The 27,238-nt window shown below is 35.7% G+C and overlaps 1 protein-coding gene across 4 annotated transcripts in view; it reads left to right on the top strand.

The window, feature by feature from the left end:
• MXI1 (MAX interactor 1, dimerization protein) overlaps positions 1-24,326 on the top strand; it is an 80,708-nt gene extending 56,382 nt beyond the window's left edge. For all 4 annotated transcript variants that reach the window (XM_078434814.2, XM_078434816.2, XM_078434815.2 and 1 more), the window contains exons 4-6: positions 16,425-16,539; positions 17,164-17,335; positions 21,758-24,326. In XM_078434814.2, coding sequence (XP_078290940.1) covers positions 16,425-16,539; positions 17,164-17,335; positions 21,758-21,921 — 451 coding nt within the window. In that variant the 3' untranslated portion in view covers positions 21,922-24,326. The remainder of the gene's footprint in view (positions 1-16,424; positions 16,540-17,163; positions 17,336-21,757) is intronic.
• Positions 24,327-27,238: the final 2,912 nt, after the last annotated feature.

The following is a 27,238-nucleotide window of genomic DNA, read 5'->3' as shown; positions in this document are numbered from 1 at the left end:
ATCTCTCTTCCTTACCATTTGAAGAATCAAAGTAGTTTTTCAATAATGTCCTCATTACTTTGATAGTCTGCCAAGCCCTAATTTTGGGACATCTCCACTGTCCCTTACCCCCACCCCATTTAGAGTTCTTAAGGCTTCTTGGGAACCAGAGTTGTGCTAAGTCCACTGGAATTTATACTGTCTTTAACTGAAACCTCCTTAGGAGTCAGTCATTCCCATTTATTGTCTCCCTATAGCATTTAGCATTTAGCACTTAGCACAGTGACTGTTCAACTTTTTTTTAAATCCCCCCCAGAGAGTGTGAGGCAAAATCACATTCTAGTTTACGGATACGGCTTCACTTTCTCTAAAATTAAGCATAGAATTGAATGATCCTCAAGATCTCTTCTAGTCCAGAAAATTCTGAGATTTCAAGTACCCAATCCCACTTTTTACTCTCAGATGTAGTTTTTGGACCAAGGGCTAGGATCCATTATCTCCTAACTCTTAAAGGCATTTCTAGTATATTATTATGACTTCCACTTCCTCATTTGCTGAAACTGTGGACACCAGGTTCAAACTTCATCTTCTCTATTTTCTGCTTTTATACTTTTGGCTCAAATTCTTTGACTCTTCCCACCCCAGCTTCTCTTTTGAACATCTAATGCACAGGGTGGTATGAACAAGAATAACGAAAGTTTTTACAATAACCTAAATGAAGAAGTAACCTGAATTTCCACTGATAGGGGAATGGTGTAATATAGTCATAACTTGCAGCAGGTAAAAAGAATGATACAGACTTCCATGTGTGTTTATGGAGAGATTTCCAGGCACATTAAGTAGAAAAGCAAATAGAAAAATAGTATTTTCAATATGATCTCATTATGTTAAAAAGTACCACAGTCATCTGTGTAAATACATTAGAAAATTTCTGGAAAGATAAATGTCAGATTGATACACTTGTTACCTCCAGGAAAGGGAGTGGGAGTCAAATAGAAACTATTATGTTGATTTTATTGTTAGAGTTTTTGTAATAAAAGTGTATATAGTGAATATTATATATATTGTGTATATTAAAAAGGTAATACATATGATCCTATTAATACATTTCCATAGATAATAAAGCTGGAAGGGGCCTTAGAAAATCATCTAGTCTGGTATCCTTATTTTATGGATAAGGAAACCTAAGCCCATCTAAGTTATATTCTCCACCAAGTTGATTAATGACAAAGTCAAGATAAGAATCTAGATTTTCTGATACCCAAAACCAGAACTTTTTCCACACTGCCTTCTAGGTACAGCTAAAATAAATGTTTTTCATGAAGTGTTTCCTGATTGTACAAAGGGATATCTTCTCTAAATTCCTATCTGTACATTGTTTGTATCACTTACATGAATTTCACCTACACTACCTTATAATACAACGTCCTTCCCTTCTGGATCATATATATCATGTGAGGGAAAAAACTTTAACTTGCTCGTTTTTATATCTGACACACATTTTTTGGATAACAGGTGCTCAGTGAATTAATAATTAATATTTTTGTTTGATTTTTGTGGCAAGCTGTGCACCTCATGTTAGATTAAGAGGGGAAAGTTAAATGCCAAACCAAATAAACAGCTGTGGGGATTTTTTTGTTTTTGTTTTTTGCTATTTTGTGAAGCCAGCAACTTCAAGATAGAAAGTATTTTAGGAAGGCACATAGTGAGATATTTACTACCCTGCAAATATCTTCCCTTTCCAAGGAAAATACTTTGTTCTCCACTCGTGCTTCAGAGAGAACAGTTTGTCCCCATAGGATATTCTAGGTAATATGACCCACTTAGGAAATATGTGGTGATTGTGCTTCATAATAGGACCTCTGCTAAAGTTGTTGTACCATGGGAAAATGCCTCTTGAGTGTGATGGTTTTACAGATGAAAGTACATTTTTCTCTGTATTTGAATTGGTACAGCAGACCAAGAAACTCAATTATGACTTAAAGTTTTACTATAAATAGCATAGAAGATGTGATAGATCTTTTTGTTGTTGTGAAAACATTTCCTCAAAATGTTTTGGAGTTTATATAAGCATATTGCCCTTGATGTATTGTCACCCTGTTCTGTCTAAATAGCTCTATAACTTGATATTAGCATCTTACTAAATTTCAGCTTGCTTTTTGAGTTATAGTCTTCTTCTATGATTTTTATCTGCAGTTGTTTTGTTTTTGATTTTTTGGTAACTTGGTTTATTCTGTTAGCTGTTTAATTTGACATCATTAAAAGCCTGCAGAATTTTTTAAACAGATTCTTTCATGAAAGTTCCCATTATCAGCTAGAACATTGTGCTTGGGAAGATTCTTAGGAAGACTTTTTTTTTTTTGAAAGGCTAATGTTTCTCTTAGTTTAGAATTAATAACCTTAGGACAAAATCACAGAATGCTGAATATTTCCATAAATGCTTCTAGCCAAAGAGATTGTTATTGAAGGGGCCAATTGGTGCTCATAGGTTTTCATCTAGTCATGCTTACTATACCAGAATTCAAAAGTGTATGTGTGTGTGTGCACACGTGTGCCTGTAGTTTTATTTTTAATTTATTTATTTATTTATTTATTTAATTTTTTTTAACGTTTATTTATTTTTGAGACAGAGAGAGACAGAGCATGAACGGGGGAGGGTCAGAGAGAGGGAGACACAGAATCCGAAACAGGCTCCAGGCTCTGAGCTGTCAGCACAGAGCCCGACGCGGGGCTCGAACTCACGGACCGCGAGATTGTGACCTGAGCCGAAGTCAGCCGCTCAACCGACTGAGCCACCCAGGCGCCCCTGTAGTTTTATTTTAAAGTGCAGTTATGAGTTTGGCTCATTTGAAAACTATGAAGTAATTAAAATAGAGATAAGACTTTACTAAATAGTTACTAAATCTGTAACTAGTGAATTTCAAATATGGTATATTGAAACTTGTTCTTGCTTTGTTGAGCATTTTATTAGAAATTTTAAAAATTATATTTAGCACATTTTGATCTGCTATGCTTGGAAGAAAAGATTTTAGAGGTTAGTTTTTCACTGTTCTTGTTCATAGTTTTTTTTAACTTTCATAGAAATAAAGATTGTAGATTAATTTACTCATAAAATTAATAGGCCTTTGTCATTTTCTAAGTTTTTAATTGGCTGTAGAATTTGCTATAAGAAAATTCCTTTTATTTTAAAATTGTAGTCAACAGTGCTTAGTTTAGTAATATTTGAATGGAATGGAAAAAATGATTTTTGTTTTTTAATTCAAGTATAATATATAGTGTTATATTAGTTTCAGGTGTACAATATAATGATTCAGCAATTATATATATTAGTGTTTATCATGACATATATACTCTTAACCCTTCACCTGTCTCGCCCATTCTCTCCCCACCCCCCTCTAGCAGCCACTAGTTTGTTCTCTATATTTAAACATCTGTTTTGAAAAAACAGATTTTTAAACATTAGCTTGAGGGCATTTTCTGGTTAGTGCTTTAATTTAAAAACAGGTTTTTTTTCAAATGGTAGTTCTTTATGGAGAAACATTTTTAGAAATGATATAAAGAACTGTATTCTATTTGTGATTTCATAGTTTAGGCATAGCAAAGCTGGAGCTCAAACAGGTGTTTGAACTTGGCAGCTTTAATTTGCAAAGTGGCTCTACCTCTCTTGGTAAACGAAGGTTAATTAGAGGTTTCTCAACCTATTTCATCGAGCTTTTAGTACTGTAGTACAGAGGGGTTGTATGCTAGTACAGGTCCAACAGACAGAGGTTAGAAATAAACAATTGTTAAGAATCATTCATCTTTTAGCTTTCGTTTTACTTTTTCCACCAAAGTACAATTTGACCTCTTTCTCTCTACCCCCTTCCCACCCTTTGTACTTTTATGTGAGATAACTAGGAAATATGTTGGAAGTTTTGTTTTAGGAATTGTTTCAAATTTCCTTGACCCTTAAAATTTAGCATTTGTTTTGAACACCAATCTAAGATGACTTGAGTATCAGTCTAAGATGACTTCCGCCTGATGGTTAAATGTCTATGCTAATGTCTCTTTAAGAATCTTATACACCATTAACCCCAACATCATGTTTTCTAATTTAAAATCTTTGGTGGAAATGAGAGTTCATTTGAAGTGGCTTCATTTCTGGCACTGACAAAGGACCCCTAAAGAGAATTACAAACAACTGATAAGCACTTACTTACTAGGTATTGACTGTGTGCTAGGTACTGGGGATAGGATAAAAGGAGAAGTTCTGGATTCTGCTTTTGAGGATTTATAGTCTAACTAGATAGAAGACAAAATATATATTATAAAGCCCCCATAAGCAATATAATAATTAAGTGCTAACTTGTGTGTATCCCAGATGGGAGTTGAGTTAACCTCATAGCAGCAGGTTATCATAGGCTAAAACTAGCATAAACAACTTAGTTACGAGTGCTTGACTTGTGTGCTTCTGTCTAGGCATTTGCCAAAATTGGTTTTATCATATTTTCAATATGTTTGAAAGGGCTTTCAGGAAAAATGCTGCATCTGAAGCTTTTTTGCTCTTTTAATCATTAAAATATAGTTTGTCACTTATTCTGGAATGAAAGTGAACTTTCAGCTATTCAGCATGTATAAGATTCATATAGACCTGGGACTACATTTAAAGACTGTGATAAAGTCTTCTTAATCTATAGTTGCTTTCCTGATATGCTGTGACATATCATGTCACAGCTAAAATACAGAAGTCATTTTTAGTGGCTGTTTTTCTTACTGAGGGGTGTCTACTATGGTTTTCCCTCTTTTGTAGTTGCAGTGTTGGTGAATACCCAAGTGTCTTGTGAAAAAAGCTTTAACTGGGACATGGGACAGTTAAATCTGCTATAGCTCTGGGTAAATAAGGAAAACTGAAAGCCCATTTCCTTAGCTCTCCAGAATCTCTTCTATGTCATTTTGGTTTGGAGTACTATTGAAGATGTTCCTTTTATTTTAGTAAGCCCTATATGATGAAGTCTTAGAAACTTCTGTGATTATGTTTTTCCCTTTGTGACTTACATTTCTTCTGAGTGCTTCACAATTTATCCTTTAATAGATAACCCCAAACAAGATGTTTCTGTGGGAAATATGTGCTTCTGTAAACTTTTTTCTAGTACGTCAACTTTAGATTACTGATTTCTAAAAATTTCAACATGCAGCCTATCTCTTAAGTTTGCATAAAAACTGATACTGGAGGTTTATATGGCATTTTATGCCATTACAAAAAAATCTATTTTTCATAATATGCTTTATTTTCTAATATTTTTACCCAAAAGTAATTAGAACAATATCAACCCTTTAAACTACTCTAAAATTAAATGAGAAAATTTGGGTTTTCTAATTTGAAAAGAAGGGAGAAATCTGGAAATGAAGAAAGGATACACCAAGATTTTTTTCACCAAAATCATAATGACTAGAATTACGAAGTATAGTCCCTTGAAGCTTAAAAGAGGGATTTTTGAATTTAAAAAAGAAAATGGATAGTCCTGCTTTACACAGTGAAATTCTTACAGGGATTTATTACACTAATAAAAAATGGAAATAAAATCAAACCACTTTAGATCAGTTCTTTAATAAAATATTGCTACTGTTTATATATATATAAATATATATATACTTATATATATATTTATATATATTTATATATATATTTATATATATTTATATATATATTTATATATATATAGTCATGGAAGACAACCATCATAGTTTTCCTGAGCCATCTGTTGGTGTCACTGACAAATATGTACTCTTTGGTATTTGGATCATTGGTGTGACCAATTACGGCATTTTTCTCTAGGGTTGTAATGTCTGTATGGTTTTTCTTTCTTGATTCACTTTATTCCAGTCTGATTCACAATTATCCCTTTACAGAACAGCTTGTATTTGGCATAGCTGTAAAAAAAAAAAAAAAAAAAAAAAAATCCAGTCTTTTCTAAATAAGGTTCTTTTTCAATCGGAAATTCCATCTTTGTAGTTAAAACATTTGTAAACATAACACAATTTAGATAGAGTTGAATGACTTTGCAAGACTGCTATTTTTGTAATGCAGGAGGCTTTTCCTAAAGAGCAATTTGGTGATACTGGGCTCCTAGAACTCCCTTGAAAGCAGTTGGAATTTACTGCTGTATGTATTGGGTCAGATGAAGGAGGAAACATGCATTTTCTGGCTTGCAATGTTCAGGAAATATTGGTATGTTTAGAAGAAATTACTGAATACGTTTTGGGTGTTATTTTTCATCATTTCAAAGGATCCTTCACATATCTTTTGTCCCCTGAGATTAGAGATGTTGGTGATCCCAAAGATATTTCAGGACTTTCTTCCTGTTATATCTCTAGTATCTGAAAGGAAATACAGCCAAGTTGGGCAAACTTATTCTCCAAATTCTGTCACCTTCTTTGGTTGGAGCAACAATTTTTATATTCTTATTGGAATATACTTAGGCGAGCCATACAAACTGCCCTGCAGAACAGCCAGGATTTTGATTGGCAGTGGTAACAAAATGGAACATGTTCCCTCAGACCGGCTTCTTCTTCTTTTCATATTCATAGAACAGTCTAGATTTGTTCTATAATCAAAGTGTAATGGCACTTGTGCAGCAATCATTCTTGGACAGAAGGCTATGTTGGTATTGAGTTAAGGCTGGAATCATACAAAATAAGTATTAGATTTCTGATTTTTCTCTCATTGAATTTTTTTCCTGGGCTTATCCAGAGGAGAGTCAAACTAAGATTTAGACAGATACAAATAGAAACAAGTCATAAATTTGAACACAGTTTTTTACTGATAAAATTTGTCTTTTAGGAGACATTGTAATTGTTTTTACTCTGCTGAATACTTTTTCCTTTTCAGAAGGGTTTTAAGAAGTAAAGTAGTTCTTATGACATGTTCATATTTTACCTGCTAAAAATGCTCAGTGCCCTAATATAACACTGAAAATATTTCTGTTTATCAGAAGAGAGCATGCCCAGAATTGCAGCCAGGTGTTTTGTGAAGCTGCCTCCGAAAGAAACTTTCAAAAACTACACTTCAGTTGGGCCCTTTGGGATCGGAAAAAAATATGATACAGTATAATAAAAGAGAAAGATGGGAAGGGTTATGTAACTTTGAAATAAAGATAAACCAAAACATTAATTCTCTGTCATTGTCAGGACTGTGGCATATTTAACATTCTGTGTATCTTATTTTTTTAGGGATTTTCAATGCCCAATAAATACCTCAGGATTATTATTATTTTTTTAATCATACATTAGTCAACAGTTGCTCTTTGTTATTACCCTTTTCCTGCCCTAAATTTCACTCTCCCAAACAAAACAAAACAAAAAACAGCCCCACATTTCAATTTCAGGGAAATTTTTCTAAAATGGGACTTTAAAAATAATCCCTGGCTAACTTGACTGAATTGGCAGATATTCCGCAATGCCAGGCCCATTTGCCCTCTGCCAATAGTAAGCATGGTCGCTATTTTTAATCATTTAGCTTCGTATTTCAGGTTACTTATATTCAGTACAAATTATGGATATTCATCTTCCAGGGATGTGTTCCTTCTTAGGCCAGAGTATTTCTTTTCCATTTAAATAAAATGTGTCTTTCTTCTAAGTGAGTACACTTCCTTAAAATGAACTATTATACTAATCACATCTTGTTATAAAAGCATTGTGCTATTTTCATTTTATAATTCTAAATGAACATTTGTATTCCAAAGCATTCTTCAAGCATGTTGTTTGTGCTGTGTAGAATCATCATTTTATTAAAGATAAGTAACAGTATTTCTTCATTTCCCTCTACAACCCTGGACTATAATTTGGTATAATAAAATAGTTGCACTGGGCTTGTGGGTAGGAGTGGGGCTGTGAGTGTTAGAATTACACTCTTATAGAAGAGTAGACTAATGCTTGCTGTGTACATTTTGTGTGTAAAACTAGGGCAGTATCTTACAGAACGTTATCACTGTGTCTCAAATCTGACTTGCCAGCACGTAGGAAGTTTGTTTTGGTTTCAAAATGTACTTTACCCCATGGTGGCTGGCAGGGTACAATACTATTGACATCACTGTGTTTCAAATAGAAAATTAACAAGTAGCTACTGTTGTGATTGCAGATTGCCTTCCCAGTCCCTGTGAGAGAATGCTTTTTCTTTGGACAGCAACACTTCTCAGCCCCTTGGTACCATTAAATCAGCCAATGGGGGCTGCCAGAATAGGGATGAACACCAACAAAAAGCTGAAGAATAGAAAAACTGTTAATAATGCAAAAATCTTTAATCAGTTTCCAAATTGATGTGAAAGATAAATAATTGTTAAAAATTTCTCTCCCACCCACAGCTAAGTTTTGACAGTAGGCCAGGTTCAGAGCCTGATCTCTCCAGAGAGGAGAATCCTTTCCCTCCACCCAAACCCCTGGAGAGTTGCCAAAGGAAAATAAGCTATTTTGTATTTAGAACAAATTGCCACTGTTTTCTCCAGTGATGTAGCCCTATTTCCCAGACTTTGAAACTTGGAATACAGAAAGTTCTTGTGTGACCAAAGAAGAAATATGGTGAATGAATGATCAAGTTTTTTGTTTTTTTTATAACCAAATACTCATAAGCAGATAAGGGGGCTAGGGGGATGAGATGTATACATGGAAGCTAAATTCAGTGCAGAATGGATGTCAAATGAACAATTTTTGTTAAATCACTTTGGAGATTTGGTTCCTTGTGGAGGTTTTCAGTGAAGAACATATGCCTCTACAACCAGATTTTAATTATTTTTTTTTCAAATGAGGCTGTCAAAAATCAAGTTTTCCTTATAGATGAATGCAGGACAGTTTTTAAAAATTGTTTATGTGTCTGTACTATAGGCTTTAACTGATCAGCAGTCCTGTGATTTTGTAAAACTGCAGTTGCTAGTTTCTCATGTTATCAGATGGGATAAAACTGTTCATTTAATTTTTTTTTCTCTCTTGCATTGTAGAGTATTTCTTTTTAGACTTTTCCCTCTCTTACCTTGGTTTTCTTAGCTTTATGTCTTTTCTGTTTTTTTTCTTAGTAATTGCCTTCCTGCCATTATACTTGTTGTTGTTACTATTTCTTGAACAACAGCTGGAACAAAGGCCAAACTTAAATTGAATTTTCTGTTTGCTAGGAGGCTTATTAATAAGGTTAGAAAGTTGAAATTGGTGACCAAAAAACTGGATTAAAAAAAAATGATCTGTGGGGGCTCCTGGGTAGCTCAGTCGGTTGAGTGTCCCACTCTTGATCTCAGCTTAGGTCTTGATCTCAGGGTTGTGAGTTCAAGCCCCATATTGGGCTCCACGCTGCTCAGGGAACCTACCAAAAAAAAAAAAAAAAAAATCTGTGAAGTTCATTTTACATTGTCTTAGTCCCCCATCCCTGTAAATGCATCGATAAATCAGTCTAATGGCTGTAATTCTTAATCCTGTTTCACTATTAAAAGAGATGCTGACCCTAGAGTTAGATTGGAGATTGTCAGGAACTCTACAAGTAGTCATCTTTGGTGGCAACTTCAGTGGCACACAAATTTCTAGTGTACAGTTCTGGCATCCATAAGCAGATCTCTCATGAATGTCGACCTGGCATCTGAATATACTGTTTGGAGGCCCCAGTATTGTTACCTCAACTTTGTGAGTTAGAGAGTCCCAGAAATATCCACTAGAAATTATGTTACGTTCCTCCTTCCCACTGTGTGCCAGTTATTCTGTTTGTTATTGGAAAAACTGAAATGACTAAAAATATGGACTCAGTCTTATCTAGAAAGTAACAAAAATATAGTATGATTAGTATGAAAACCAACTATTAATTTTCTGAGGAAGGATGTAGCAAGGAAGGTGTCATAGAAGAAATAGTAGTTTGGCTGTGGTCTGATAAATGAGTTAGATACGCACTAGGTAGATAGTAAAGAGGAGGACATTCCGGGTAGAGAAATGGGTAAGTATAAAAGCACATTTGGTTTGTGGAAGAGGTTTGCAAGGGTATGGGCAATAGAAAGTGTGGCTAGAAAAGTGGTAGGCAGAAGTCCAAATTATAGCATCTTCAAACAGATAAAAATTACTACTGGCATCACAGCATCTTGGTTCAGTGTCATAATAAGGTGCCACTGATTGTTTACTGATAATCATTGTTATTGACTGAATGGCACTTCGTCCTCTTCATATCTGAGATGTAAAGACTAAATAAAACTTCAACCCATATTGAATCTGTGCAGTTTGAGAAAGAATGTGTCACTATTTTGTCCTCATTAATTTATTGAGTACTCACGTCTCCCCGTCTCTTCTCCCCAACTCTTTTCTCCCTCACTCTCTCAACCTTTGAAAAACATAATCCTAGCTATGATTCAGAAGTGATATTCTGAATTCTAAAGTTCTAATACTGATCTGTAGCAATTTGCTCTAGTAGTTTGAACATAGATTCCTGGAGGTCTTGAGATACAGTGTAAAATAGTGCAAGATTTATTTGAAGTCTTCTTTTGTCTTAAAAGTGTACTTTGCATTTGTGTTTATTTTCCTATAAAATGGTGTTTTCTTCCAAATCTTTGAGGAAAAGTAGGACTTCAGAAGGCATATTACTGTATGTTTAACCTTCTGCCTTTAAATATTCTGGCTTTCTACCCTAAGAACTACTTAGATTTTATTTGGAGAAAGTGATTTTAAAAAGTCTTCCAAGAGTGAATAACATGTATCTCAGCCTTAACTGATTTTATTCAGTTGTATAGAGATAAGCCCTTCAGTACTAAGATGGACAGTGTGACTGTGGAATAATTTATATTAATATAATATTATATAGTATATATAATTTACAGTTTCATTATAACACTTGTTGATATTTCTATCTGGTTATTTGATAAGATATCAATTGAATTACGATGAATATTAAAGCAGCTTTTTTTTTTTTAATAGAGTCCCAGCTATTCAACTAAGTTTTTATTTTGTTGTCATTAAGCCTCACAACACCATCATCAGTTCTGATGCTAGGGAAATGCCATTTACCAAGTTACTACCTGGGAGCACTTAATAGTCTGTTTATTTTTTGTGAGGCAGATAATAAGTAAGTTGTAAGTGAAAACATATAATTAGCACATGCCATTTTATGAGAATCGCTTGTCTAAGTTTTCTTATTTCACAGACAGAATAAGCTGAACAGAATATGATCATATTTGTTTTTGTAAATAAGATCCATGACTTTATATCTGGATCCATTTTTAATGTCATTTTTCATAAGAAAAAGAGGTAGGCAGATTTTTTTTTGTAACTTTAGAGATTTTTGAAGCTTTTCAACACTAAATTTTAGAGAAACATTGAAATAAAAATGTATAGGATAAGCAGCTAGTTGCTGTCATGTGCAGAAGTGTTGTGTAGGGAGTTGGGAAACCTGGCCACAAGCCACTGCAGTTTTGAAGAATGTGGCTCAAGGGAGGACTCTCAGCCCGTTGCGTAACTTTCAGCAGAGAGGAAAGTACAAAAACTGTCCCTATCACTTGACTTGTTTTCCATTTTGATTTAGTTACTTGGCACAGTCTTGGTATCCTGTAGTGGGGGAATGAAAGACAAGCAAGTTCCAATGAAGGACCGTGCCTCCGAGGGCATCAGCCAATGGATGGTTTGTGAGACCTGGCAGGTGTTAAATTTCATATTGTTTTGGGGCAGAAGGATTAGAGTTTCAAGAGACGGCTTGAAAAAACATCATCCTATAGTACTTGCAATTTTTTTTTTCTAAAAGAGAATTCTTTCCTCTCTTTTCCCTCAACACTGTGTGCTTCTTGTGTATATACCTCTGCTTTAAAATATCACAGCTACTAGGTAAGAGGGGCCGTTTTATAGCAAAATCATTTCTCCTCATGTTCTGTGATATTTCAGTTTGGCAGTAGAGTTTACAAGGTTTGAAATCAAAAGCAGTGTTGGTTCCTTCAGGGAAAAATGATCCCAATCTACCAAAATAAAAGCCAAACAGACTCTAATTGTTCCTTTTCCCGCTGGGGGCTTGTCCTTTTTGAAGGTATGGGTTAGTTTGATAGGACCTTCTCTCTAACAAGGTTAGTCACTGGGAATTGCCTCTTTCCCTGGATAAAACCCACTTTTAAATCTATTTTAAAACAGACCTCAAAGAGTATTTGAAAATAAAAGTACTTTGGTATCTCTCCATTCTCTTGCCCCCTCCCTCAGCAAGGAGACTCCAGTTTTCTTACAGGGCACCCTTGCTGCAGTGTCTAATCCTCATGCTAAATTAGGAAGGATTTATGTTTTCATAGTTTTTATTGAACTATCCATGTGTTGTGAAAACTTAAGTAAATGCTAACCAGGGGGCTAAATTTTTTTCTCATTTTCTGTCAAGGCTAGTTCCATAAATTTTACAATGTCAGGCTTTTTCTGTTGGTTGCTAGTCTGGTGTTCATCAGAATATTCAGAGCAGCAGCCTTAACTTTCCCCAGCCTTCTTAACCTGCTTTGACTAAAGGTGCAGTATATGCCTTTCATGAATCCTATGTCAGCTCTTCCACAACTTGGAGACTTGAAAAATACCATTTTATGTTATGGGCAAATTTTTTTCTCAGTGCATAAGGATTTTCAAATCAAACCAAGGGTTTGTTTTGTTTTTTTTGTTTTTTTGTTTTTTTTTTTCCTTCTGTCTCTTGTCCTCTTTCTTCCTCCAGTGTCTTGCAGCCCATGATTTGGCAACCCCTTACAGGAGGCTCCTGAGCCACCAGTCACATGAGAATGAAGGCAAGAAAAGAAAGGACCAGATGGCATCAAAAGATATGCCTTTCTAGGTCGTTGGTGGTTAAGCTTGCAATCTGGTTACCAGCAGGGAGACCGTGGGGGAAAGGGTGAGAACAGCACAGCACCACTGTAAGGGAAGAAGAATTTTGCCGTACGGTTTGTTTCAATAATTTGCTGGAGAAAAAAAATTTATACATGAAGGTGAATGAATTTTCTGATTTAACTTTCCAGTTTACAGTCACAAGGTATCACATTGCTCTTGGAAGGGTGAATTTACCTAAAACTGGCATAACAAGCATGTGGAAGACTGTGTGCAGTATTTGGATGGCAGCTTTGAAAAGTGTGCCTCCCACTTGGTCAGTTGCTGTCCTTCAACTGCCATTAACCTTTTGTTACTTTATTCTCTATAAATTCCTGACTCACAAGTATAAAAACTGAAGGAAATGACATTTGGCTCTCACAGATAGACCTTTCCCCACGGGAGAGCAGAGGACATCATTTACCACTCCTTCATACTCATATCTGTTTTGGAGATTGTATTTACAAGACATGGAAAATGGCATCACTGGCCTTTGTGAGACATGATAACTCAGAGTATCTTTTCTTAAGCTGTAACTTGGAGCACATTTATAATTATTTGAAGAAATGTTCGATAGTGGCTAATAAAAAGTATTTTAGAGGGCAGTCTGACCTCCCTGTTCATCAGCCATCTTACACATTGACTCCCTAGGCCTGGGCAAATTCTGATTTGATAGTGCTATTGCAGCAGACCAGACTGCTGAACTTGGCTGATATTTCCTTACAAAATTCCAACTTAGTTGTTTTCCCCTGAAAGAAAAAAGTTAAGATATTTTTAATTTTAGGTTCAAACTTGATTTCAATATATGAACTTGAGTCCTGTACTCTTTTAATTACCTTGAGAAGTGTTGCTTTCTCATAGATGAATTCAATATCTCTCAAGTCCAAAGTCAAATTTCAGCTTCTCTTGTAAGTCTTCTTTCTCCAATTACAATCTCTCCTTTTATTCAGATTCTGTTGCCCTTGATTTCTGTATGACTCATTTCATTATGAACCAAATGAACAAAACAATATGTTTCATTCTGTAGTTTAGATTATAAACTCTTAAAGTTTCTGTTTCTGCTTCTGCCATTCAAGCAAGTGTGTGGAATATTGCTGAATAAACAAAAGGTAGTAAAAAAAATCCCTCGATAATAAGGAGAAAGAAAAAACATAGATATTTTAATATTATGTTAGTTGATTTCTGCCTAGATTTTAATGTGACTGTAGATTTCACGAAACAGTAAACTGACCCACCCATTTTTTCCTTGACGTAAAAGTAAGGAATCATTCTGAAGTTCCTTAAACTCTGTAAAAGATACTTCCTATGTAGTTCTGGGGTTAAGTAATTTAAACAAAATTGACAAGTTATTCTTATCATTTATGTTAACTTTACTAGTTGCTCTATTAACTTTTTTAGATGACTGAATTCAGAGCCCCCCTTGACAGCCTCTAATTAGCTAGACAACCACCAGTCTTTCTCTCTACCCTCCAGTAATATCATGAGTACAGTTGTTAAGCATATGCTGTAATAATCCTAATGAAGAGGTTAAAGGATTTTTTAGTATGGATTTTTTTGGTGGTTTTGGTTTTTGTTTTTTGCTTGCTTTGGTTTTTTGATGTTTTAGTCTACTCAGCAAGAGCACTTTGTGATCATGTGAATCCTCCCTTAAGAGGTTTCCTAGTTAAAAATGAGAATTTTGCTAAAGGTTCTGTGATTTGGGGTAGCACAGCAGGGGAGCGGAGTGACTTTAAAATTGTTAAATTTGAAATTGAAGTTGGAGCACCTGGGTGGCTCAGTCTGTTAAGCAACCAGGTCATGATCTTGCAGGTCGTGGGTTTGAGCCCTTTATCAGGCTTTATGCTAATAGCTTGGAGCCTGTAGCCTCCTTCAGATTTTTTCTCCCTGTCTCTCTACTCCTCCTCCCTCTTCACACTCTATTTCTCAAAAATAAATACTCATTAAAAAATTTTTAAAAAATTGTTAAATCTCTTTAAGGGGAATCCATTGATATACTTTTAATTTAGGGAAATTTTTAAAATTCCTTTATCTACGTCAGGTATGACAGATTTCATCTTGGAGCCAACTATTAGATTTGAGTTAATGGGCTCAGTAAAGAGATTTGGAATGGAAATACTAATGGACCTCTAACTATAGCCGGGGTAGTGGGTACTGTAAGAATCTTGACAGTTCATCACCAAACCTCTGATCTCATTCCCCTGAATCATCTTGCTTATCTGTGACATAATTGGTTGCTTATTGCCTTCTCCTACCCCTCTTTCAAATTGCTAGCATTTGAGAATTTCACTTGTCATTATATCTTGTGTATTAAGACAGAAGCATAGTTTGGTGGGTGAACTAGTAAAACCATTTTGGCCCTCCTTTTTTTTTTTTTATTTATTTATTTATTTTTTTTTAAATTTTTTTTTTTTCAACGTTTTTTATTTTATTTTTGGGACAGAGAGAGACAGAGCATGAACGGGGGAGGGGCAGAGAGAGAGGGAGACACAGAATCGGAAACAGGCTCCAGGCTCCGAGCCATCAGCCCAGAGCCTGACGCGGGGCTCGAACTCACGGACCGCGAGATCGTGACCTGGCTGAAGTCGGACGCTTAACCGACTGCGCCACCCAGGCGCCCCCATTTTGGCCCTCCTTGAGAAGATGATGTGTTTTGTTCCTGGTGCAACTGAGACAGTTGCTATAAATATTCAGTTATAGCTCTTTAAGGAATAAGGATGAACTGTAAATACATACTTGGATTTTCTTTTCAGATATACTTTTAATTGCTGAATTATATTATGCCTATGAAGCACAGAACCAGAGATTGTTTTAGGGTACAATTATGTACCTAGAACCCTCATCATGGGTCATCATGATCATAGTATCTTAAGGATATGGGGAAGGTAAATCTGTGAGACTCTGTGCTAGCATTTTCAGGAGAAAATTTTCCTAACTTGCCCAAAGGATGGGTGGATTAAATAAATGGAATGACTTTTAGTAAAGAATTTTGTCACCTAGCTTTTTGTCATGTGTAGAAAATTCGAGGTGGGGTAATGAGAGAGAGAGGAGAGGGAGAAAGAAATAAAAATTAAAAACTAATGAGCTGGTACATTTAGATATTAGGAAGTAGGTTGTTGTTTCAGTGGCTGAAACAACCTGTCCCTGTGGGGACAGGTATGTGTGTGGGTGTGTGCAAAAGATGGGAGGGAGGAAATGGAAATTTGTGAGCCTTTTCTACCTCCTGGGGGTACTCCAGCTGAAGACCGCTAGGTCTCTAGCCTGTGGTTCTAGGCATTCGAAATGAAATACAATTAATTGCCCTGTATGCTTTCCTACTTACACATTAATACAGCTGGAGACAGTTGGGAAGGGTTAAAAATTAAATCATCTCTGACAGATTACCATTGGGGATAATAATCTGAAGTGACCATGTCTACAGAGCACAACAGAAATGGCAGAGACTGAAAACCAGTAGTCATGCCTATACTTGCAGATACTAAGAAACTGAAGAATAAGGGGTGTAACATGAGTATAGACTAAATAATGTGTGAATTATTATTTGTCTTAAAATAGATTTTAGGATGTTTCTAGTAGAATATTCAAGCTGTGCTGATTTGATTTTCTTCTTTTTTTTTTTTTTTTTTTTTGGTCTTTCTTAGACGAGCTCATCTGCGCCTGTGTTTAGAACGCTTAAAAGTTCTGATTCCACTAGGACCAGACTGTACCAGGCACACAACACTTGGTTTGCTCAACAAAGCCAAAGCACACATCAAGGTGAGAATTTCTGCTTTCATATTTGTACATGTCTCGGCCCTTGTTTCATTATAAGCAGTGATTCCTATTCATAAACATCAGCTAGCCCCCTGTGCCCTCCTTAATCACTGACCTCAAGAGAAATCTTTCTGAAAACTTACCAACTAATCTGATGGGAGCAACATAAACTGATTAAACTAAACTGTTTTGACAGCATGGCCATTTGAGGAGCTGGAAATACTAGGAAAAAACAATTACTCTGCTGATCCCTAGAAGGAAGGCAGTTGTGCCCTCTGGTGGAGCTGAGTTTATTTGGCTCCGTGTCTCAGTATTTTTCCATCAAACTACAGTGCAGAGCAAGTTTCTCTTTCATGGAGATAACTTTACAGACTTTGAGAATTCCATACTGTTCTTGTAATGTAGCATTCATTACACACACAAAAAGTGAAAAAAGAAGTATTCTTGATGTTTAAAAGTATGTATTTATGTATGTTTTTATACGTACACACACACATATATACTTGTATTTTCATATTTTCTCTGCCAAAGAAGAAATGTTTTAAGATATTAGGTAGAAATCAGTTTTATTGTTTGTACTGGACTGTGCACAAACTAAAATATCATTTTATCATTTTATCATTTTAGAAACTTGAAGAAGCTGAAAGGAAGAGCCAGCACCAGCTAGAGAACTTGGAACGAGAACAGAGATTTTTAAAGCGGCGACTGGAACAGCTGCAGGGTCCTCAGGAGATGGAACGAATACGAATGGACAGCATTGGATCAACTATTTCTTCAGATCGTTCTGATTCAGAGCGAGGTAGGCAGTGTACTTCTTCCCTAATGAAATACTAAGCATCCTTGTATCTAAATTTAGGCAGGATAAGTTGGAAAGCACTCTATTTTCTTCTATTTGCTTTCTTCTTTCTTCAGCTAATACTGTAATGTTCTAGATTTTTGTGCAATCACAACGTTGTCTAGCAACCCCTATATGAACTATAGAACTTTTTTCCTTGATTATATACATAATGTATTAACTTTCCACTTTGAAACAATTTTAGACTGACATAAAAGTGTTTTCTATAGAAAATTGTAGAGTTCTCATATGCTCTTCCCCCAGGTTTCCCTAATGTTAACATCTTATGTAGCCATAATATAGTTATTATAACCAGAAAATTAATATTCATGTAATACTTTACTGTAGACCTTATTCAAATTTCATCAGTTTTCCCACTAATGTCCTTTGTCTGATCTAGGATCCTGTGCAGGATCCAACATTGCATTAGATAGTTCCTCAGTCTTTTGTAATCATGACACTTCTTTTTTTTTTAAATTTTTTTTTAAGTTTATTCATTTTTTTGAGAGAGCATGAGTGGGGGAGGAACAGAAAGAAAGAGACACAGGATCTGAAGCAGGCTCCAGGCTCTAAGCTGTCAGCACAGAGCCTGACTCAGGGCTTGAACCATGAACCACAAGATCATGACCTGAGCCAAATTCAGCCACTTAACTGACTGAACCATTCAGGCGCCCCCCAACCATGACACTTCTGAAGAGTATTGGTCAGTTATTTTAGACAGGGTCTCTCTAGTGTCTTATGTTCTCCCATTATTAAATTGAGGTTATACATTTGGGGGGAAGAAATATCACAGAAGTGATGTGCCCTTCTCAATTCATTCTATCAGGAAGATATGTGATGTTGATATGTTTTGTTACTGGTGATATAAATTTTTATGTCTGTATTTTAAAGCACCACACCCTTCATTTCTCTCTTCCCATCTGTCCCATAACATTTGTCTTTGGCAGAATGAAAGAACAAGAATTAATCAAAAATTTGTTTGAATTTTACTGATCTCTTTATAACTCCCACCTCATCAGGCCTATAGCACATTAAAAGATCCCAGAGGTGAACTTCACCCTCATGATTTTAAGCTTTACATTTGGGAAAACAGCTCATGAGGATTCTAAAACAAAAAAGGAAATGTTTGTAAAATACCTTTTGACTTTTTATTATGGAAATTTTCAAACATACACAAAAGTAAAATCGAATATTGTCATGTACCCATCATCCAATTTGAACAGCTATCAATATTCTGCCATTCTTGTTTCATCTGTTATCCCCTCATCCTCACCATTTTTTCTGGAATATTTTAAATCAAATCCCAGATAACATTAATAATTTTGTCCCTAAATAGTTCAGTATTTATCTTTAATAAATGGCACTTAAAAAAATCATAATGCTATTATAGCCCACAAAATCAGTGAAATCAGATAATCTTATTTAATGTCTGATAATCCAGTTTCTGATAGATTTTCTCAAAGATAGCATTTTACCTTTCATTAGAGCCCCAAATCCATATTGCATTTGTTTTTGCTTTTTAAGATACTTTTAATCTATAATAGTTTTCCCTTCCCCATTTCTTTGTTGTAGAAACTGAGTCATTTTTCTTATAGAATTCCCACATTTTAGATTTGGCTGATGGAATCCTCATGATGTCATTTAACATGTTCTTCTGTCCTTATTTCCTGTAAACTGGTTGGTGGATCTAGTGACTTGATTAAATTCAGGTTCTTTTTTGAGGCAAGAATACTTCATAGGTGATACTGATACATTTATGCAAATGCTCAACCTTTCACTTAATAGTTTTAGTAATCATTAGTGATTGCCCCAATTTGTTATTTTTTTAGATATTACAAATAGTACTTCCTAATTCTACCATTCTTCTTGCATTTATTAAATTTTTTATAAAGAAGAAATTTTGGGGGGTGCCTGAGTGGCTCGGTTTGTTAAGTGTCTGACTTTGGCTCAGGTCATGATCTTGAGGTTCATGAGTTTGAGCCCCATGTTGGGCTCTCTGCTGTCAGCACAGAGCCTCCTTCAAATCCTCTGTTTCCCTCTCTGTCTGCCCCTCCTCACCCTCTTTCTCGCTCTCAAAATAAATAAAAACATTGAAGAAACAAAAGAACGTTTCTTCATCAACTTTTTTGGCTACCCTGAAATAAAGTCCATATAGGGAAAATGGGATAGATTCTTTTTTTAAACTTAGGTGTTTTTGGTTTTTTAGTCAATTTTGTGAATAATGAATCATCAGTGTCTTAGCAACCTCCAGAGGTAACAGGGTTTTTTGTTTTGCCTTTTGTTTTTTATTATCTTATGAATTCCTCATAGGTTTTCATGTATTGAATATGTTCTAATCCATGAAGTCATTCTTTTTGTCCTTTTTTAATTTTTTTATTTTAGAAAGAGCATGAGCAGGGGGAGAGGGGCAGAGAGAGTGAGAGACTCTTAAGCAGACTCCACACTCAGTGCAGAGTCCAACACGGGGCTCAATTCCACAACCCCAGGATCATAACCTGAGCCAAAATCAAGAGTCAGACGCTCAACCAGCTGAGCCACCCAGGCGAACCTTTATTCTTTTTAATAATCAAATTTCCCACATTCCATAGAAGCATTTCAAATTGATTTTTGATCCCTTTTAACACAACCCTGGGAGTCCTGGGTTTATTGTTTTTGTTGTTGTTTTGCTGTGTAAGTTTATTTTTACATGGCACTCAGTTTCAGAGAACAAAAGTTTACCAGAGACAACAGCAAGAACCTCAAGGACATGCCACATTTATGAATGACACTGAGGTGTAGCAGAAATAACCCTGAATTAGGAGGCAGACCTTGATGCTAGTCTTTTTTTCTACTGGTTACTAGCTGTGTGACTTTGTCAGGTGTTCAGCTTTAGCTGCCCTTCCTGATGTTCACTCCTCTTTGTACCCATCCCACCTCCAAATTTGACTAATGGTATATCTTCATTATAGTGTTCATTTTTTTTAGTAGTGCTAGTGTAGTACCTCTCTTCCCTATTCTTATCTGGAAGCCCTGTTTCCCAGTATTACAGGGGACTTTTAGTAATATCTCTAGTCCATTTGACTAGAGCAGTCTCTCATTTTACTTTGTTATGATTGAGTGCAGCATGCTCTGTTGGATAGGGTGTCTTGACTTTATTTTCCAGTTGTAGGTTGGATGAGTATTCTGTGATACCGGGAAACACTAAATAGCCTGTGAAGCATTGTGGATGTAAAACAAATAGTTATGAATTCATAGGATTGTTTGGACAGCTTATTTGGATAGATGCCTGCATTTTAGAAACAGATTTCTAAAACTTTTTGAAGCAACAAGTCCTTTTGAAAATTATACTCTTTGAAATAACTTACTCTGTCTTCTTGGGCTCAGCAAGAATCCACTTTTCCTAAAGCAATTGTGATCAGTGTGAACCCTTAGAATCAGTGCCAAATCTAAAACATTAGGCTTTGAGTTTAAAAGAATTGAATAATCCTGAGTTCATTCTAGCTGTTATGGGAGAGAACAATTTTTCAAGTGCTTTTTTTTTTTTAAATGTATGTTGCATTTTATGTATTATTGGTGATTGTATATGTAATGCTTAACAAACTACCTGTTGATAGCTGGTCATATATGTATTTAGGGATTTTTTTTTAAATCATGTTTGATATTTGAAGTAAACTTAAATATCACCATTGAAATATCTTTACTATAATCTTTACTGTAGATCTCCCTATAATCCAGAGACCTTTCAGGCTCATACCCTCATTTCAAGCTATGTTTGATGCAAGAAAATTAAATTGAATTGAAGGCAAATCCCTCAGAGTTCACTTTGTAATGACTGGCTTAGTTTGGCTATTGAATACACAGAGGTCTTTATGATGAATTCTAGAAGTCTGTAGATCTGTCTGTAGAATGATATTACCAAAGGCAAGAATTAATGGATAAATTTTCTCGTTCACCTATACTAAGTTTATGCTTTTTTTCCTCTTTAAGGCAACTCTGATTAATAAACAGCACTGAGAATTAGTTTCTAGTTTAATGCAAAACAGATGTTGTTAAACCAGTTGGGGTTGGGATCTTTTAATATTAAGCACTAATTCCCAAATAGGCCAAGTGCTTTTGGTGGGAGGTCCAGACGGGCTGGCGTCAAAGGCTTTAGAAAACTTGCTGCCTAAATTGAGACCACCGCTGGATACCAGACATTCCCCTTTGCAAAAATATATCCGTGTCTCTTCACCTTTCATTACTTCTGTCCTCCAGGGTTCACCGATAATAAGCTCGTATAACAATTATTTAAGAAAAATTATTTCATACTACCCAAAGTAATCACTTTTCTTATGCCCTTTCCTCATTAATTTTTGAAAGTGCATGTATACTAGATTACTGATGCTCTTCCTTTTTTCTCTTTGGCAGAGGAGATTGAAGTGGATGTTGAAAGCACAGAGTTCTCCCATGGAGAAGTGGACAATATCAGTACCACCAGCATCAGTGACATTGATGACCACAGCAGCCTGCAGAGTATTGGGAGTGACGAGGGTTACTCCAGTGCCAGTGTCAAACTTTCATTCACTTCCTAGAACCCAGCATGACATAACAGTGCAGGGCAAAATATTCACTGGGCCAATTCAATCCAAACAATCTCTTAAATTGGGTTCATGATGCAGTCTCCTCTTTAAAACTAAACAAAACTATACTTGAACAAAAGGGTCAAAAGACCTCTATTTAAGCAAATACTTAGCAAAAAGTGGGGCAGAGCCTCCCCAGCAGAACAAATACTCATTCGTATTTGAAAATCACAGCTTCTAATGGCAGCAGAAAACTTCTGTGAAATTTTCTTGATTTAGTTTATTTGAAAGAGGACATTGGAGATTCTGTCCTCTATCTTCTCTAGTTTGCTCATACTACAATGAGTAGACACATTTAAGGATGGGGTTATGAACCCTTCCCGAGTTTTAATGGTCCTAAAAAACAAAATCAAACCTATAGTAATGAGAAGACAAGATAATCAGGCATTAATCTTGGATAGCTAAAGAGCTATTAAAACTCAGCCTGGGACAGCTTATCATGAAGCCTGTGGATGATCAATTCTTGAAAAAACAAACAAAAAAACAAAAAAAAAAAGCAAGCTCATTTCATGCTCTGCAAAAGGAGAGACTCCCATGAAGCCTTTTGAAAGGGATCATCATGCAGCTCAGCTTTCTGTTGGATTCCATGCTAAGCAAGCTAACCTTATCCTGCATTGTTAGCAGTAGGGCACCCAACCGCCAGCTCAACAGTCAGCCGCCCTTAGGCCCTTGGGCAGCGTGGGGGCAGTCTGTATGACAGCCTCTACCACACAGGGCCTATAATTCGGATTGAGGGGCCAGAAGGAAAAAGCTCTCCATGCCTCTGTGTCTGCGTAGGCCAGAAGAGTTGTGCAACGCAGATTAGCAGGTCAAGGTCTGAGCCACGGCAGCATTTTTATTTCAGATTTTGATAACTGTTTGTATGTGTTGAAAACCAAAATGACATCTTTTTAAAGCTTGTCCATAAAAAACATAGATGTCTTTTATAGTGGAAAAACACATGGGAAAAAATCATCTATTTTGATGCAGCATTTGATAATGATAAAACACCTCACACCTCACTCTTTATAGTGCACAAAACGAATGAGGTCTGGGCTAGGTAGAAAAAGGTCAATGCTGTTTTTGTTTTCTTTTAGAATCATTACCTTTACCAGCTTTTAACCATCTGATATCTATAGTAGACACATTATAATACTTAACATAGTTAAGTTTGGCACTTGTCTCATTTTATTGTAAAGGTTTGCTTCCATTTTCTTACAGGCAGTCTCTCTCCTTCCTCACAGTCCCACTGTGCAGGTGCTATTGTTGCTCTTCTCAATATTTTCAGAAATGTTTTAAGTGAAATTTCTTTTCTAACCTGCACTTTGATGTCATGTGTTCCCTTTGTCTTTCAAAATCCAAGGTTCCCCCTGGCCCTCTCCTTTACCCCAGGAAGCCTTCTTGGACACCTTATCCCTGGCTCTTTGGACTTTGTATACTTTAAATAATTTAACTACCCTTAATTACTTAAAAAAAAAAAGCTTTATGATTTTCATAACTTATTGCTGATTTTAATGGGTTGTTAATTTCAGTCCTGTAGTTTTATTTTGTTTAGATAGGGCTGGGCAAGGAAAAAGAAAATAAAGACAACCATATTTAGCAGTGCAGTTGAGTTGTGTGTGTAATGTTAGACTATCCTTTGTAAGTAGCACTTTAACAGCTTTCACTGCTTCTCTGTATGAAGTGTACCATCTTGGCCATACACAAGGCCTCAGCATATACTTACTTGTTTTTTGTGCTTTTCCTGTGCCTCCCAAAATATTTTATCCTTGATTGTGCTATGTTTGAGTGGAAGAAATTCTTTGAAGTAGATGTGTGAAAAACTGCATGCCTTTAGAAGCCCATTATTAGAACTTGCTAATAACTTCAGGTGCTGGGGACTTAATGAAAAACATGGCAAATTCATTTCTCTGGCCCAGGTAAATTACTTCTGGTTTTACTTATAATTACTCCTGGCTGGGTCAAAATGTTGCTCTATATATTTGCTTTCTTTTGACTTTCCCAAGGGAGACAGTTTAAAGACTCTGCTAACTACCATGGAAAGAAAATGGAAGCCAGTGATTCAGCTTCCATTTTGTTACTCCCATGGCATTCACTTACATCACTTGCCTAGGGCTGGAATTTCGGTCTTCATTCAGGAGAACTCGAGGTGCTGCCATTTTGTTGTATATGTACAAGTTGGTGGGCTGGGAAGCCTTTGTCACGAATCTATAATACCTATTTCAACTGCCCCCTAAATTACTCCTTCCCCGGGTTTGTTTTCCTTGCGGGAGGGGAATGGATTGTATGATGAGTGAAAAGTATTAATTTTTTAAAAGACAAATCGACTTTGAAGATATAAAAGTTAATTGCAAGAAATAAAAATTGTGAATGAAGAACACCCGAGTGCTTTTTGTACACCCTTCTCTATGAAGGAAAAAAATATGAATGAGCATCCACACCTTGAAAAGCAACTATCTCCTAAGCTGATACTACTTCAGTAGTCCAGAATTAATGGCAATTTGAATCATTGCCATTTCCTGTTCTGTAATTTAAACAGGTGCCTTCTTGACTGATGTGATAACTCCATGTAACCTAACTGCAGATGGTTTAATGTACCCGATAATCTTAACTGCTTCAGGTAGGACACAAAGCCATTTGTTATTATCTGTTCTTAATAACTTTTTAGAGGAATCACTTTGTACTGTCATTTAAATTGAAAATAAGTCTGGAAGTTATTTAGTCCCCACCCACTAACCTGAGTTAAAGTACCCTTTGTGTAAAATGCCTAAGTAATATATTAATAGATAGAGGTAAAGTCCTGTTTCAGTGCATATTTGTTACCAAAGAAGATTCTGATGAAGTCAAACTGTAGTTTCTGATTAGAATAGGTATGAGAATTCTGGTAGAAATGCCTTTTCCAGTCCCCATGACAGTGATAGCTTTTAGCATTATGAAGGGATTTCAAAAGGCAGGATTATTGAGGCAAATCTTCTAACCTAAGGCCACACTACTTCCTGGGTCATTTCTCATGAGAAAATTGTTTAACCTCTTAGGTAAGTTTCTTTGGGAAGTTTGTTTTCTTCCACTTGAAGCAACTAGCTGCCTTTTCCCTTTCTTCTTTCATTATCCTTCCACCTCAAAAATTCCATACTTCCTACCAACAACAGCATAATGTGGGAAGAATAGAGTTTTTTGGGTCACATTTAAATCTCAGTTCTAATATTTGCTAAGGACTCTGGGCAAGTTACTTAACTTCTTCATGGAGCCTGTTTCCTCCTGAAAAGTTGTAAATACTACCTCTATCTTGAAAGATTGTAAGACTCAGTCTAGGAATTTGTAGCACCAAAAGGAAAGTAAGAGGTATGTACTTCTCAGCTTTCTCTGATGAATGCAACCTTCTAATTTTTTCATCTTTAATCTTGAATTTTAGTTATTCTGACTCTGGGTCTTACAGAAAAAGACTATTTCTATTAAATAAAATGGTTCATTTTCACAGAATTCCATGACAGGCTATACTTTGTAAGAAGTCAATTTTGATGTCCTATAGAATTTTTTAAATAAAGACTTTATAAGATTGATGTATCAGCGGTTTTAGTGATTACCTGGTCTTTCTAAAAAAAAAGACTAACCTGAGCTTGAGTATGTTAAACACTAATAGTAACCATTGCATAATGCCCTAGTTAATATTTAGTGTTGGCCTTGCCAAGAAAAAAATCTTGGCTCATGTACTAGATCTAATAGGAAACTGGTTTTCTTGTGGAATACATCTGAGTCTTTTAAATAATAAGTGTAGCTCAAGATACATGTACTGGCTGACAACCTCACTTCTTGGTTCTGTTTTACCTTTCTATACAGTCATAAATTGTTAGGGGAAATGGCTTAGATGAAGCTCTTTTAAAGTATTGCCAACTAACTTCCTATAATTTTGAAATTTTTTCCATTTCCTCAAGCTCTTAACTCTTTGTTATGGAGGGAATGCTTCAAGTCTTTACTGGTAGGGCAATAACTGCCATATTTATCTTAGATTTTCACATCAGGGCATCAGACAGCATTGTAGAATGTAAAAGCCATAAAATATCTCTAAAATATATGTCAAAAATACAGATTTAAGAGGTCAGTTCCTTCTAAATTAGCACTATCACACTCTGAAAGCTATGTCAACTAAACCTGACAGTGCTTTTTTGGAAGGAAAAACTTGGCAAAAGAACCAAAGGGATATTTACTCCTTCCTGCATACTTCTGAGCAATGAATGAACAATTGGGCAATTACCATCTATTAAAGACTAGCCTAGCTGCAGGTCTCGGGCTTCAACTCTAGTTTTCCCAGGATATAGAATCAAGTGTTTCCTCCAAGCCTGAATTCTTTCTTTGGTTAGAAATGCATCGCATCTTGCTAAAGTCAGTTCAGGGCTTGAAAGGGGAAAAAATAAAAGCACATCCAGTTTCACCAAGAAAAGGAAATCATGAGCCAGCAAAATAATAAATACGACTTTGGGCCTAAGGTTGACACAGTAGCTCTTCAAACAAAAAGCAACCTTTTCTCCTAATGCGTGTTAACTGCGGTTTCTTTAGCTGTGATCTTAAATAACTGGGAAAACAAATTACAATTGTAGTAATTGCAGTAGCTTGAGTCTGTACTGGTTTTGTAAAAATGAATGGGTGAAATGCTTGGTGTAAGTAAATTGTCAATTTTTATTTCCTAGGAACTAGAAGATTATCCAAAGTTCGGTATTTTTAGCTAGTTCAGCTGTCAACTACCAAAGGCCCAGTATTATTTTCAGATCTTCTTTACCCCCTCAAGTCCACAAAAGAACCACTTTTATATATACATAAGCTGAAAGGCAGAAAAGGCAATTGAAGAACCTCACAGAACTCTTAACACCTTCATCTTGTTTTCTTTTACTACTTTCTTTTGGCTAGTCCAAAACAAATTCTTAGAATGTCAATATTGGTCTCTGTGCCTCTTAAGGTATTTTTTTAAGAACATGACTGTACACACACAGTATTAGGGGATTCAATTACTTGGGTTTGTGTTTAAACTGTGGTATTACCTATTACATTGTCTGCTATGCTCTTCCTCTCCACTATAGTAAAAATTCAGTTTAACTTGCAACTCAAAAATCCTAGATATAAAGCATGTTTACATTTACTGTTGAACAGGTAAATTACCATTTATAGTAACTGGTTGCTTCATAGTAAAATACAAATATTACGATTCAGCAGATATTTATTGAACTCTTTAAAGATTTTAACAAATATAAAAACTAGTTTTAAGATTTTTTCCCCCCTTCATCTTTCAGTTAATATC

This window comes from Panthera onca, chromosome D2, assembly GCF_046562875.1.
Source record: "Panthera onca isolate mPanOnc1 chromosome D2, mPanOnc1 haplotype 2, whole genome shotgun sequence".
In the NCBI taxonomy this organism is placed as follows: domain Eukaryota; kingdom Metazoa; phylum Chordata; class Mammalia; order Carnivora; family Felidae; genus Panthera; species Panthera onca.
The sequence above is the reverse complement of the archived record's forward strand: the minus strand, read 5'-3'. Positions and strand labels throughout refer to the sequence as shown.